The 14,952-nt window shown below is 41.0% G+C and overlaps 3 protein-coding genes across 3 annotated transcripts; 2 read left to right on the plus strand and 1 right to left on the minus strand.

Annotated features, from left to right (window-relative positions):
• Positions 1-559: 559 nt before the first annotated feature.
• Positions 560-1,394, plus strand: LOC122017489 (transcription factor IBH1-like). The gene has a single exon (XM_042575119.1). It carries the CDS (start codon positions 859-861, stop codon positions 1,297-1,299), a length of 441 nt encoding a protein of 146 aa, XP_042431053.1. The 5' UTR covers positions 560-858; the 3' UTR covers positions 1,300-1,394.
• Positions 1,395-1,484: 90 nt separating this feature from the next.
• Positions 1,485-3,514, minus strand: LOC122014147 (cytochrome P450 72A397-like). The gene is made up of 5 exons (XM_042570328.1): positions 3,220-3,514; positions 2,924-3,144; positions 2,597-2,841; positions 2,129-2,513; positions 1,485-2,054 (listed from the first exon to the last, which is right to left on the minus strand). The coding sequence occupies exons 1-5, from the start codon at positions 3,512-3,514 to the stop codon at positions 1,629-1,631; spliced, it is 1,572 nt and encodes a 523-aa protein (XP_042426262.1). The 3' UTR covers positions 1,485-1,628.
• An 8,206-nt stretch (positions 3,515-11,720) lies between these two features.
• On the plus strand, positions 11,721-12,625 carry LOC122016953 (60S acidic ribosomal protein P2B-like). The gene is made up of 3 exons (XM_042574395.1): positions 11,721-11,911; positions 11,980-12,212; positions 12,423-12,625. Exons 1-3 carry the CDS (start codon positions 11,824-11,826, stop codon positions 12,447-12,449), a joined length of 348 nt encoding a protein of 115 aa, XP_042430329.1. The 5' UTR covers positions 11,721-11,823; the 3' UTR covers positions 12,450-12,625.
• Positions 12,626-14,952: the final 2,327 nt, after the last annotated feature.

Raw genomic sequence — 14,952 nt, forward strand, 5'->3', positions numbered from 1 at the left:
ACCTTTTGCCACAGTAATATTTGATCATGTGGCTGATTTGTCACAAAACATAATTAGTTCGGCCCTTTGAATTTGAAAGATTCAACTCCTGTAAATCTGCATGATCTCACACTACTTTAGATCTCAGCCACGATTTTAAACTTAACACAAAAACTTAGCTAATACATACTGTTACATTCAATGAAACACTAGACTATTTTCATGGCGTGAGGAGTCCAGTTTGGTTTCTCTGATGGAAGTCCAGTTGATGAACATTCGGTTAATTCGATTAATTTGATATTAATTTTGTATAAATTTTTATTATTATTATTTTAAATAAATTTAGTTAATTGTTAACTGAAATAATTAATTCGGTTAATTCAATTTTAATAAAACTTTAATTTGATTCGATTTTTGATTAATTTAATTAATTTATGAACTGAATTAATTAGATGCACATCCCTAATAATAAATACTGTTACATTCAATGAAACACCAGAATATTTTCATGGAGTGAGGACTCCAGTTTGGTTTCTCTGAAAACGATTAAACTAAAGAGAGATGGAAGCCCAGCTGGTGAGCCAGGCCGACAGCGGAGAGCGTCGCCAGTGGCCTCCCCCCGGCAAAAGCAGAGACCAGGCATTTTAATCGGCGCAAAATGTCCCCCGCACAAACTGTTCGCTCACGGCCTCAGAACAATGGCGATCTGTTCGGTCCCCTCCCACTCGCCGTAGCTGCTATAGCGGTCCCGCTCCTCTCCCTCTGCATGCCGTCGCCACTATAACTTTGCCGCTGAGTCCCAGATTCCCAGCTATATATAGAATTGGCCTCTCCTCGCCCTCGTCTCCCTTCTATTTACTCTATTACCGACGTGTATCCATGGACGGCGATGGGAAAGCCGACGCCGGCCTCCTCGAGCGGAGCCGGCGGATCAAGAAGGCGGCCGAGGTCGGACTCGCCCGCTCCTCTCCCGGCCGCCACTGGAGCCGCGAGCTCCTCCGCCGTCGCCTTCTGGACAACAAAGAGGAGACGACGTCGACGACGACGTGCGAGGCGGCAGCGTCGTCGTTGGGGGTGGAAGAGCCAGAGGAGGAGCTGGTGGAGGCTCGAGTGAGGACTCTGCAGCGGCTGGTCCCCGGCGGCGAGGAGCTCGGCGTGGATAGCTTGTTCGAGGAGACGGCCGACTACATCGAGGCGCTGCGGGAGCAGGTGAGCGCAATGCGGGCGTTGGCGTGCTTGCTCCATGGATTCCAAAGGACAAGAGGCGGAGCCGCAGAGGGCGATGATGCAACCAAAACAGAGTTTAGAGAGACTAAATGACAGAGTAATAATTCTTAGCTCGACCTAAATTATCACCTCGATTCCCCCTCTCTGACGCTCATCAAATAGCAAAACACATTTTGTGTTTCCAATTTCCAGAAATGAAATTTTTTCAGAATTATGGTGCAGTGCGATCCATCGTTTAATATGATAGTTTTTTTCACAAAATGCACACTTGTTGTTATTGTTAATGAAAACTAGCTACTACAATACTGAGAAGGAAATTGGAGATTATGAATTATGATCATAACCTATCACTCTAATCACACAACCTCACACAAATCTCTATGAGCAAGCTTAATTTGTGCATAAGAGTAGGGCTAGGTTGTTCAGAGTCTGTGAAGCTTCAACGGAACGCCATGTTGGGGTTGAAGGGTGAAACGTCTGGTGGGAGCATGGGCATAGGACGCTGAAAATTCGAAAGAAAACCTCTGTAGAATCACACTGAGCGCCATCTTAGCTTCGAGCATTGCGAAGTTCTGACCGATACAGATGCGAGGACCCCCGCCAAAGGGGAAGAAAGCATACTGCTCTTTCAATGCCATGGAAACCCCTTGTGAGAATCGCATCGGATTGAACTCCTCCGCGTCATCCCCCCAGTTACTTGGATCTCGGTGGATCAACACCGTCGGCAGGACGAGCACTGCCCCTGACGGAATCAACAGGCTTCCTATCTGTACTGGCTTAAAAGTTCTTCTTTCGAGCACAGGAACCGGTGGGTATAGCCTAAGAACCTCATACAGTGTCATTGTCATCTGTCACAGGAATTTAGTGTTAACTGCTACATCTGTTCGATATGTATCCTTAAGAAGTGTAGTTAGATACTCACAATCTTCAAACTGCTCAGTTCATTATATTCGGGTTTGTCTTTGCCAAAGAGTTGCAGAACTTCTTCTCTGGCTTTTACTTGCCAGTCGGGATGCATGCTCAAGACAATCATCGTGGTGGTTAGTAAGATGGACGTCGTTTCTTGTCCGGCGAAGTAAAAGAGCTTGCATTCCTCGATCACGTCTTCGTAAGTCATCCCTGCATTCTTTTCACCCGTTTCTTGGGCGTGTTTCGAGCTGGACTCCAGCATCAAGCCCAAGAGATCCTGTTTTGTTGGTTCACCCTTCTTCATGGCCTCCTCCCTCTTCCTTATTATACCTATTAGAATTGATCGGGCTTCCCTATGAATTGCTTTTCTTCTGTTATTCTTCGGTGTGGGCAAGAATCTACATGACAGAATTGCATCGATGAGTAGATGAAATGGTCTTTCTTCAACGCAAGATATGGATGGGCAAGGAATAGAATTCACCTGAAACCTGGGATATAGACAGACTGCAAAGCTAGAAGTATCAGCTCAGTTTGCTCAGTTTGTAGTTGGAAAATCTTCCTTCCTTCTTTGTAGTTGCTACCGAATGCAGTTCGAGAAATAACATCTGCAGTGAAGTCTTGCAACTCTGGCCAAACATCTACTTGGAAAGACCCTTCTGGGCCAACCATCCCCTCCCATTTCTCAACCATGTCCGTGCAACAGCTACAGAATACCGGCAACATTTGCTGCGAGACAACAAAAACAATGTTCGAGACTGTGGAGCTAGCATTGGGTCGAAGATATGGTCTATGGAGAAGGATTAGTTACCTTCAACTTCTCCAAGTGGAAAGCGGGATTTAACATCTTCCTGTGCTTGGACCATTTCTCACCTTCATAGCTGAAAATGCCTGTGACGAAGTATCGTTGGTAGGCGCTCAAGCCTGGTCGCGCTACTTGATCAAACTTCTTGACGAAAACTTCCTTCACTAGCTCTGGCTCCAACAGAGCCACTCGGGGAACGGGCCCTGACCAGGTAAAGGATGTTCCACCTACACAAAAGAATTAAAATTACCTCTAGCTATTTGACGTAAGAGCAGGCGGCAATGGAGATGAAGGGCGCTCACCGAATTCCCTAATTTTATGGGCGATGAAAGGAGCGACGCGAAGAGCAATGTCGTGGGAGAGAGGCATGGGCTTCGACACCGCTTCCATTAGGAAGCGTCTCATCTCCTTGAGGTCGCCGTACAGGAAGCGGTAGGCGGTGCCGGTGAGCCCCTGCTCCCGGAGCGCCCGCTCCATTCGCCACGGCCGCCACCACAGGACGTTGAGCGCCTCCGCCAACGCCCATACCGGAAACAACAGCAGCAGCAGCCACGACGACAATGCGGCCCAATTCTCGATCGTCACAAGTAACGTCATGAGAAACGGTAGGAATGGAAATTTGAACATAGGGAGACATGTTCTTGGAATTGATAAAGAAAAGCCCGAACTAATTATGTCCGTTGCAATTCCTTCACAATTCTTTCTTGGTAAGAATTCTTTCTCGATTCTATAATTGGCTTAGGTGTTTCTAAACTACAGGAATTTATACCGACCAAGCAAAGGTCCGCATTGATCCAACATTGAAGTATCTATCTAATTAAGAAGGGAAACACAGTGTCGTAGCAACATAACTGACTCGGCGATTGGCAAGTGGGACTTATGGCAGAGGGAGAGTGATGACACCAAACGATTCTTTCTGCGCACACCATAAATAGAACAAATAGAAATGTTAAAGCAAGAATTAAGGGGAATTTCTTGGCGCAGTCATGACACTCAAGTCAAAATAGTAGTCGAATAAAAAAATAGAAAAAAAGATGAATAATAGAACAGTAAATATGGATGCATGTGGGCACGCATAATGTAACATAAGGGAGTGTACGTGAGTCTAAATGAGCATAAGTGAGCGTATCTGACCAACGGAGATAACTCTTCTTTTTATACTGATCCTCATAACCTCTGCAATAATGAACAGTAGAATACAGGAGGTGGCAGCACTGATGCCCCTTTGCGAAGACGGAACTACAACGAAAAAGAAAACACCAAATGCGGAAAACGGCAAAGCAAGCATGCTTATAAGCCCTGTAGCCGATCGACCTTAGTCGTCCGATCTAGCTTCACGAAAACCTAGATGAAGATCCGATCATTAATTTTGAAACGACGACGCATGTCTCGGGACAGACGAATATCCGCCTGTCATATCAAGCGTGTGGCAGCAGTAGTCGACACGTGGCATTCGATTATCGGACGCATTTAATAAGCTTAATTACAAAAGGTATGGTCTCGTGCTCGACCATAATCATCAAGGATTTGTGCGGTCTTCAAGATATTTGGTGACATCAGCTTACTCCACGCTCACTCGAGGAAAAGAATTTTTTCAAGTGTTCGTACTTATCTTCGCGATCGGCACAAGGAACGAGCCACAGGATTGAACCTTGCATTGGCATAGTGATGTCAAGCGACATTGGCTATCGGTCTGATCCATGATTGCAGATCGAGCATAATCCGATCGGACAATGGAGCGTTCAAGCCGAGCGGACCTCAAATTCACTAAAAACATATTTTGTTCAGTCAGTTGGACTTGCAGCCTCCTTCGACTAGACTTAAAAGGGAGACTTATGATGCAGCGATAAGAAGAGTCTATCTGGCCCAAGTCAATTGCCACGTTGAAGGAAAGTCAAAGAGGTCAACGCGTAAGGGTAAACAAGGTACAATCAGTGTGGGTGTCTCGCCCGATCGGAGGGATCACTGTTCGGTCGCCCAGATGGTCAGCCAGATGAGACTAATTATTTGACTCACCAAATGAGCCAGGAGCTCGTGCCTAACAAGCTGGTAATATGGGCCGATCGGGTCGCTCGATCGGCTCTGAGTACGACATTGGCATTATACTCATAATGGACCGCTCGTCTGGCGCAAGGAGTAACGCTGTACAAGAGGGAAAGACCATTAATAAGGGGAAGAGAAAGTAAAGGAGAACACGACAACTATTAAATATGTAGAAGACAGGACGAAGATGTCTTCTGTTTGTCATTAAACCACATCATTAAATAGGAGAAGACGAAAGGTCACCCAGAAAGGTATAAAAGGGTCTACAGGTATGAGGAACAGGCAAGAAAAATATTTCTGAGTTCTACGATTCTCTACTTTCTTACTCTTTTCCCTTGTTCTAACTTGAGCGTCGGAGGATCAACGTCAAGGATCCCTTCCCTGGTCTTAATTTTGTTTTGCAGGATTATCGAAGTTTTCTTCCTGTTAGTGGCCACCCCATTTCTGGCTTTCTAACTTCCTTCATTCGGATAAGATCAGATATAATTTTAATAAACGGTGGATGTAAGAATATTAGACTAATAGATTATCTCTGTCAATAATTTTTGGTATATCCTATTAGTAAATGAAAAGTTTTCATGGGATAAGACTGATCACTTTCGAAATTAGTGAACGTAGGTTAGATATTTGATGTCAAACTTAAAAAATAAAATGATGTTAATAATCTAGATGTCTAAATTTAATAATCCAACTAATTTTGGAAATAGACAATATTTAACTTACTGGGTAAATAAATATTATAACAACTCCAATTCATAATTATAACACTGTATTAATTATATGTATATAAGTTATATTTCAAATTTATTAAAATTAATTAAGTGAAATTAAATCATCTAAATTATAAAAGACATTAATATGGTGGTCGACTGACCGTCCGTACTTAATTTACACGATTAAGGACATCCACAATGCTATAATATTATAATACCCATCACCTTATCAAAAAGTATGAGACTCACAGTAACATACTCATTAGAGCATCCACAGTGGCAATACGGAAGAAACTCCCTCCCATAGTGGGAGGGAGCTTTTTCCCCATTTGCCAAGAAGCGGTTCCATACAGATGGAGCCGCTTCTTCACCATTTTTTTTAAATTTTTTTAATTAAAATAAGTTTTTTTAATTTAAATATAATATTAGAGATGTTTTTTTTAATTAGAAAAACATATATATGATTTGGAGGTTTAAAAAATATGGTATTATGAAGTTTCATGTTAGCAATTTATAAATTTAAATTTTATAAAAATTTAATGGTGTATAATGTAAAATATGGAAGAGAAATAGAAATTATATATAGTGAAAAGTGTGGGACCCATGAAGGAGTTGTTGAGAGGTTTTTTGATAGTGGAAAGAGGTATGAAGTTTTTAACTTTTGATGTGGCGCAGACGTGGTAACGAAGAAGCTCTCAATGGGCTCTAACCGCTGTGGATGCCCTTATAACAATATCCTTCTTTCACTCACATCCCTTTTAACATTAACACTAATTATTTATGGGTCCCACAATCCACTCAACCATCTTAAAATTATATCATATTAAATAAATATATTTTAAAATATTTAAATTATTATTATTATTTTTAATAATAATATTACTTTTAAAAATATAATTTTATTATTTTTCAAAAATAATATTAATTTTTTAAATATATTTATTAAATAAAATAGATGGTTGTGAGGAAACGAAATTACAATGTTAGGAAAATAAAATTATAGAGTTGGGAAAATGAAATTACAACCGAGCGCCTAAAATTATAAAGTTGGGAAAACGAAATTACAACTGAGGGCTAAAATTACAAAGTTGGGAAACAAAATTTATTTTAAATTATCATGTAATTATGGAATTGAAATGTAACAATAACTTAAATAAACCATACAATTATGAAATTAAAAATAATATATGAAATACTAATTCACGGATTGTTGTTGTATTACCTCCAGATATGTTCAACTAAGTCGGCGCGAAGTTGGTGATGAACTTGAGTGTCACGTAGCTCAGAATTTGTTCGAAGATAATCTTGAAATCCTCGGTTTGAGCCATGAATAGGTTATGCGGGTTCGTCACCTTCATCGTTGTACTAATTTGTCACGTGACCTCTCTCATCCTCAACAATCATATTATGAAAAATAATGCATGCTAGCATGATTTGTTTTAACTTTTTCCTATACCAATAACGAGTTGGACCTCTAACAAATTGCCCACGCCCCAAATGTCCGTTCAACATCGTTTCTTGCAGACTCCTGTCTTTCCTTAAACAACTTCCTCTAGGGATCCTCCGGGCAAAGTTAACAAAAGTAGCTCACTCGGGATATATTCCATTTGGTAGATAATAGCCCTTCGTATATGCAGTGTCGTTCACCGTGAAATTAATCTCTGACATATTTCCTTGCAAGACGTTGTTGAATATGGGATATTCATATAACACGTTAATATCGTTACGTGAACCGGCGACCCCAAAAAATGCATGCCATATCCACAAGTCATCGCGACCGCTTCAAGTACGATTGTTGGTGACCCATGTCCCCTTGTAAATTGACATTTCCAAGCAACTGGACAATTTTTTCATTTCCAGTGCATACAATCAAGGCTACCTAGCATGCCAGGGAAACCATGTCTCTCATCATGCATTTGAAGAAGACGTTGAATATCATCAACATTTGGCCTTCTCAAGTACCTATCACCAAATATTTCAACTACGTATTCGCAGAACTTAAAAAGACACCTGATGACAGTTGATTTACCCATACGTAGGTACTCGTCAAGATGATCGGTAGGGACTCCATAAGCCAGTTGACAAATCGCGACGGTGCATTTTTGTATTGGTGACAATCCTTTTTTTCGTACAACATCGTTCCTATGTTGAAAAATGCTGAATGATTTTCTAATGCATTCACTATGCGGAGGAATAACTCTATTCGCATTCGAAATCGTCTTCGAAATATTTCATCATGATACACCGAGGTTATAGAGAAATAATCATTGACGAGCCTCTCATGCCCGGCTTCACGATTTCTTTGGACAAACCTTCTTCTGCGTGTGCCCCTCCTCTGATATGCTCCCCAAGTTGGTGTTGTTGAAGAACCAATAACATCAGTTCTTCACCCGGATCATAAGCTTGCTCATTGATTTCAACATAGGCTTCGTCTTCGCTTGTCGAGTTGGAACTTGAGCTAGAGCGCCTGTAGAATAAGACATTTTTGGAGGAAACACGTTTTAGTATATGTGTTTGAGAAATGGTATGATAGTCGAATGAAAATCTTGTAGCACAATGTGTCTATATATATTGTTTTTCTCATGCAACGACTAGTTTGCAACGTCATCTTGCAACGGCTAATTTGCAACGGTTAGTTTGCAACGGTAAGTTTGTAGTGCTTAGTTTACAACGGCTAGTTGTAACAACTAGTTTCCAAGACTTGTTTATAACGACTATTTTATAAAATTATAATAATTAAAAATCACATTAATCGAAATGAGAAATACAATAATTAAAAATTACAATCACTCGAAAATATAATAATACTAGAAAATGAACGTTAAGTAAACAATTTAGATATTCTATCTTGACCTAATATCCTAGCATAGACATTCATGTATGATAAGCTACTTCTTTGTCATTTTGGAAGAGGTGTTGCTTGCTCACGACTCTGAGGTCCTCGTCTTCTTTGTGGCCACAAAGTGATCAGCGAATTGTGGAGTAAACATTGGACGGTCTTTGACAATTCTCCACACATGTTCGAGATTGAATGCAACGTCATTGTTTTCGAATCGATATTTTTCGTACACAAACCTCAATATATCTTCATCACTGTGACCACTTCGATATGAACTATAAATACTATTGTAATTTACATTGAATCGATATACCTTCTTTTGGATTGTATTGTGCCAATGTGACCGTATAACATTTGCACTTCTGGTGTTTGAAAGTAGGGGAAGATTCTCATTGTAGTAGCTTGCAACCCGTCCCCAAAAAGCATCCGCCTTTGATCATTGTCGATTATTGGATCATCACTGATAGTTACAAAACTTCTCGCTAAGATCTCGTCTTCAACCTTTGTCCAACTTGAACGCTTTCTTGTACCCTCAGCATTTGAAACCGCCTTTTCTAAATTGACCACCTCAATTGGGGATTCACGGTCGGAAAGTTGAGTCTCCGGGACAAAAGTCGGAGTTGCAAGTTCATTCGACATCGAATGAGTGAAAGACATACCAGTTGTGTGTGGGGTACTATATCCATTAACAACTGATGGCGTGAAATACGGATGACTCATGTTTTGCCAATATTCGGTTGGAAGCAGTTGATATGGACCTTGAGGAGCATAATTCAGATGATTCATAGAATTTCCAAAACCTTGGAAATTTTGAAGATTTTGTGGAGGAAACGACATATTGGGAAGTGGATGTGAGTATTGATAATTTGGTGGAATTTATGGATTTTGGGAAGATGAATATTCTTGCGAGTTATTTGTAGAATTCAAGAAATTTATAAAAAATGCCCTATTATTTTTATCCATTTTAGATAGAAAATAAGATGGTAGAAACTTGAAAAAATAGATGGGAAGAAAATTTAAAGAGTAGAATTGAAAAAGTAGTGAGTTGAAATGAAAATATGTGTACATATTGATGGATATTTATAGATGAAATTTCGAACTAACCGTTAAAAAATAGTCGTTGAAAAACTAATCATTTTATTACCTTTTTAATTTTAAAATTTATAAATTTTTTAATAAATAAAAAATAAAAAATTATATATATACACATGGGGTGGGCCAACCCTGACCCACCCCCTAGAGGCTTGAATGCATTCAAGCGATGAACAAATAAGGGGCATCTACAACACCGCGTTAAATATACAACGTCATTATAACACGACTTTGTGGATGCTCTAAGAAACATTTAGAATATTCAAGGCCACTAGAGTGAGTGATTCTAACTTTCAGGCGCCCTAATTTATCACATTCCCCATCGATAAATGTTATATGATCCCGTCCGGAAACTGAGTCAGACGGACCATCGGGTGAGGTGGAGAGAATGTTGACGAAATCGCGACGTCCCGGAGGGGGTGTGTGCTGAGATAGCTTCCGTGTTGACCAAGTCTCCAAAAGTCCTCTGGTCAACGCTACCTACAACCAGCAACCGGGTTGATCAAGCCCCCGGTACCCCGATGCTCGAGGCAGATCCAACGAATATATGAGTACAAGACTAAACCATGAAATAATGAAAATGCATATGAAATATGAACGAAGAACGTACCCTGGCCTAGGAGGGGTCCTCGGATGGGACGTGACTCGAGTTATCGCGACCTGGAAGAGTAGATGGCTCTGGTTAAGCTAGATCTGACGATGAAGAGTCGAACACAGCCCGACATCGGAAGACGACATGCAAACTGGGATAAGACACCGACACGTAGGCCAGGAGGTACTGGCAGCACACGAGCCGAGACACAAACTCAGCACACAGACCGAAAAACTAGATCAGCACGCAGGCCGGCACACGAGATCGACACGCAGGCCGGGAAATAATGACAACCCTAAGGATAAACGCAATGCATATAGTCCAGAAGACAATCGCGGCTCACAGATTGGGATACTAAGACGGTCACACACAGATCAAGATCCAACCACATATCGAAGGCCGAAACATGAGAGCAATGTGCGCTACGATTGTAGCTCGAGATATGACGCACGACTGGATCGGCACAAGGGTCGTCATACAGTAGCGATACAGAATCGGAATCGAGACGGAGTCGTCGCATGATGGCTGTCGGCAAAGGGAGGAAGAGAGGCGGAGTCCGCGGGGAAGAGGTGGCTGCGGCGGCGGCATCACACGAGGAAACGGCGGAGGCATTTGAGACCGGCTCATGTGGGTGAGGAGGGCAGTGGCCGGTCTGCCCGGCGGCGGCATGGCGAGGAGGACGAAGGAAGCAGCGCTGTCGTCGCCGGCATCGAGAGGAGAAGGAAGAAGGGGGGAGATCGCCGTCGGCGGCCGTAGCTAGAGGGTGGCAGCGCGAAAGGGAGCAGCGGCGGTGAAGGCAGCTCCGGCGTCCTCCCATCTGTCTGCGGCGGCTGCGGAAGAAGTTCAGTGGTTGAGGCGCGAGGAGGGGGAGAGGACTTGAGAGCGAGAGAGAAGGTGAGGGAGCAGTGGCCGGCAGCGGCGTCGCGAGGGGGATGGCAGTGCTGTGCGACTGTTCGGTAGCGGCATCGCGAGGAGAAGAAGGAGAGGAAAGGCTGTCGACGGCGAAAGACGCTCAGAGGCGGCGAGCTCAGTCCGGTGGGGCGGCCGGCGGCGGAGCTAGCGAGGAAGAAGAAGAAAACCAGCCGCGGTGCTAGCCGCGGGAAGAGAGGAGGAGGGGAGAGGCGGTCGTCGCTGGTGGCGCAAGGAGGAGAGGAAGAAGAGGAGGAGGAGTTGACCGGAGGCGAGGAAAAGGAAAGGAGCAGCCGGTCGGCCGACGCCGTCGTCGTCGGCGAGGCTGTCCCCAGGAAGCAGAAGATGGCGGCGGCCCAAAAAACGAACCAGGAGCCTCCTCTTTTGCCCGCTACAGTGTCACACATAAAACCCCACCTATGTGAAAATACCATAATGCCCTCATTCTTTTCCCTAATTTTTTCTCCCCCCTCGACCTATATCCACATCATTATAGAAAAACATATTTTAGATAATAAAAATTGTTTTTAAAATAATTCAATCATTAGATTGGAATACGTTTAGCTACATCTCCCTGCAGTCACAATGGACCCATCCCTAGGGTTTTGATAAGATACAAATTGGAAGTAAGCTGACCCACGTCCTTCTACGGACTCATCACCGAGAGGTCCGAGACCTTGCAACAGCGGCATCGTCGTCTGCAAATCTCGAAGCGAAGATGAAAATTGTGGCGGCTTATCTCCTCGCCGTCCTCGGCGGCAACCCCAACCCCTCCGCCGATGATATCAGATCCATCCTTGAATCAGGTCGAATTCTCTTCCCTTCTCATATTTATCTTGGTTTCATTTCGGTGATCCTTGTTTCTTGCTTGTAGTGGGAGCGGAGGCAGAGGATAAGAGGATCAACCACTTCCTCGCAGAAGTCAAGGGCAAGGACATAACAGAAGTCATCGCTGCCGGCCGGGAGAAGTTCGCTTCCGTGCCCTCCGGTGGCTCTGTGGCTGCCATCGGGGTCGCCGCCCCAGGTAGCGGCGGCGCGGGCGGCGCTCCAGCTGCAGAGGAGCCTAAGAAGGAGGAGAAGGTGGAGGAGAAAGAGGAATCCGACGAGGTGAAACTCCCTGTCTCTCCCTCCCGCAAATTTTCGTTTCCGACATAAATTCGTGGTTTTTTTCTTTCTTTCTCGTGTCTCGTCGCCAAACAAACCCTCTGGATAATATAGATCGGCCAAAACACGTTTTTTTATGTAAATTTTATCTGATTTTTGCGTTGCTTTTTTTAAATTGTTCGTTTCTCATTTTTTATGTTTTTCTTATTGCAGGATATGGGCTTTAGTTTGTTCGATTAATGGAGATGGCTGCAGCGCTAGATCCATGTTAGTTAATTTAAGGTTCTGCTATCGTTATGATTTCAAGGTCAGACAAAGTAGAATTTACAAGTCTTTCTGCTTTCCATTTTGTTTTGTTATTCTTGAATCGGCTGCTTATGGGCTTTCCACTATACCAATTGGTTGTTTGAGCTCAAGTCTGTTTCATTCTTCTTTTTATTCGCTTCCTGAAGATGATTGCTGTTTTTTATCTGTTGGGCGTGTGGTTGCATTCACTATTAGGACACACATTTGTTTGTAAAAGAGAGGATTTGGACAGCATCTAGGGTTTGTTTAGGGTACAGAATGGGCAGAGGAGATGATCCGGCCTCATGAGAACTGATTTTCTTTTATGGTTCAATTATGATACTAGATGGATCAAATGATCATCAAAAGATGAACAAACATAAACTTGTTCACAAGCTTCAAACAGTGTTAGAGATATAAGATTATTCAACTAGACTAGCTACTGAAATTGGTTGATCAAGGTTAGTGAATTTAATTTCAAAGAATTTTTAGCATTTGCCTTCCAACGAGGAGTTGGGTGTTTAGATAGAGTAGCATTCTGTCATTCGAGCTTTGAATTTGACTGGATTTTCATTTATTTCATTGTTTTTTTTTTCAAAAATGGTTAAGAATAAATTGCAAATTAATCTAAATCAACCAAATAAGTAGAGGTGTCGACTTATATAATTGTCTCATAATAACCAACCGTAACAAGTATAAACTTTAAAGTCTAGCAAATCTCCACAAGGCAGATATGGATTTTGATCTTTTTATTTCAATCATATAGTCCATCAGCCATTAAAGAAAGTGTTTGTTGCTATCCTCTTAATCTACAGCAAGTCTTAAGACAAAATGTATTAAAAGGATCTTTATGTGATTGTAGCCATAAGATACAATCATGGTAGTTTGAGCTTCAACTCTATCTCTCGAGCCAGGACAAGTGGAATCACCTACATGACTATGCCTAGTAGCAGGATGTTGGGAATAAAGGTAGGTTTATAAGCTCAAGCATAATAAGACAGGGAAAAAATCAAACAGAAATATCATATTGGTATTCCTTTTTTCTTAAAAATAAAAAATAAATCAAATGAGCACCCCACTAAAAAAAATAGCTGTCTTTATCTTGAAAATACTTATTGGATAGCTTCTACAATATGTAAAGGTTATAGGTACTTGTTACACGTTGTAAAAATTACATATTAATTTTTACGTATTTGATTATAATTAGATTATGTTAATTTGAAATGAAATTTAGTGTTATGGAGTTTCTATTATTTTAATCAAGTTATTATTAAAAAAATAAAATTAAAATTAAAATGATATAAAATTATTGTTATAGAAGTTAGTTAGATACTAGAAAGTTAGATGCTACCTTTTATAATTGTAGATGTTGGCTTTTATAATGATTAGATAATGTAAGGATTAAGGATACGGAAAATGCTAGCTTTTATAATTGTAGATGTTGGCTTTTATAATGATTAGATAATGTAAGGATTAAGGATACGGAAAATGCTAGCTTTTATAATTGTAGATGTTGGCTTTTATAATGATTAGATAATGTAAGGATTAAGGATACCGAAAGGGGTGTTCATTTGACTTTAATTAAAAATGGAGCGCTCTTCTATGAAAATACAAATGATGAGTGTACATTTGCTTTTTGCCCATGAGACATTATGATATATTAATTTCAATAAACTGATGAAATTAAGAAGAAAATAGCTCTTTGTGTCTTCATGTATCATCGGCATTATTGGATGAACTAGGTGACAATGAGGAGAAAATGGAGAAATTAAAGAAGAATTCGTTAAAGAAAGGACTCGGTTTGAGCTTTTAGGGGACTAAACAAACAGGAAATTTGGGAATTTTGATGGACAAATGCAGAGAAAAATAGACAGAAAGAGAGCATACAGTTGAAATTGTAGTTCCTGATCTGCGACCGTCCTGAGTCGCACTCGCACACTACAAATCCAAAGCAATTTTTCTATGATACTCGATAACTTTTCCTTCCGCAATCCACACTACGATTCCATGTCCCGCCTATTCACAATAGCAAACCATCCACAAAAGACAGTGTGTTCTACTTGTAAATGTTCGAGAAATTTAATAGAGAAAGAGGCCAATATATTGCTGAACTAAGGTAAACATTTTTCTTTAACTAAATATTGATTGTGGATATTATCGACGACAATGCTCGGCGTCCATATTTTTTCAAATATTCCTAAACTAATGGAGTTGAGGATATTAAAAATTACTAGGCAAAACTTTTTAACCGGTAATTTTTTAAAAAAAATAGAAAAAACGAAGAATGCAGCACGCGCGTCGGCTTGCAGCAGGTCCATCACAATGTGCTGCAATTTGTTAGACAAAATATATTAAATAAAATTTTAAAAATATAATTAATTTTATTTAAATGTAAAATTCAATATAAATTAATAAAATAATAATAAAATTCATAATTATTTAGTTGATGAGAGATTTA

The sequence above is a fragment of the Zingiber officinale genome, chromosome 8B, assembly GCF_018446385.1.
Source record: "Zingiber officinale cultivar Zhangliang chromosome 8B, Zo_v1.1, whole genome shotgun sequence".
In the NCBI taxonomy this organism is placed as follows: Eukaryota; Viridiplantae; Streptophyta; class Magnoliopsida; order Zingiberales; family Zingiberaceae; genus Zingiber; species Zingiber officinale.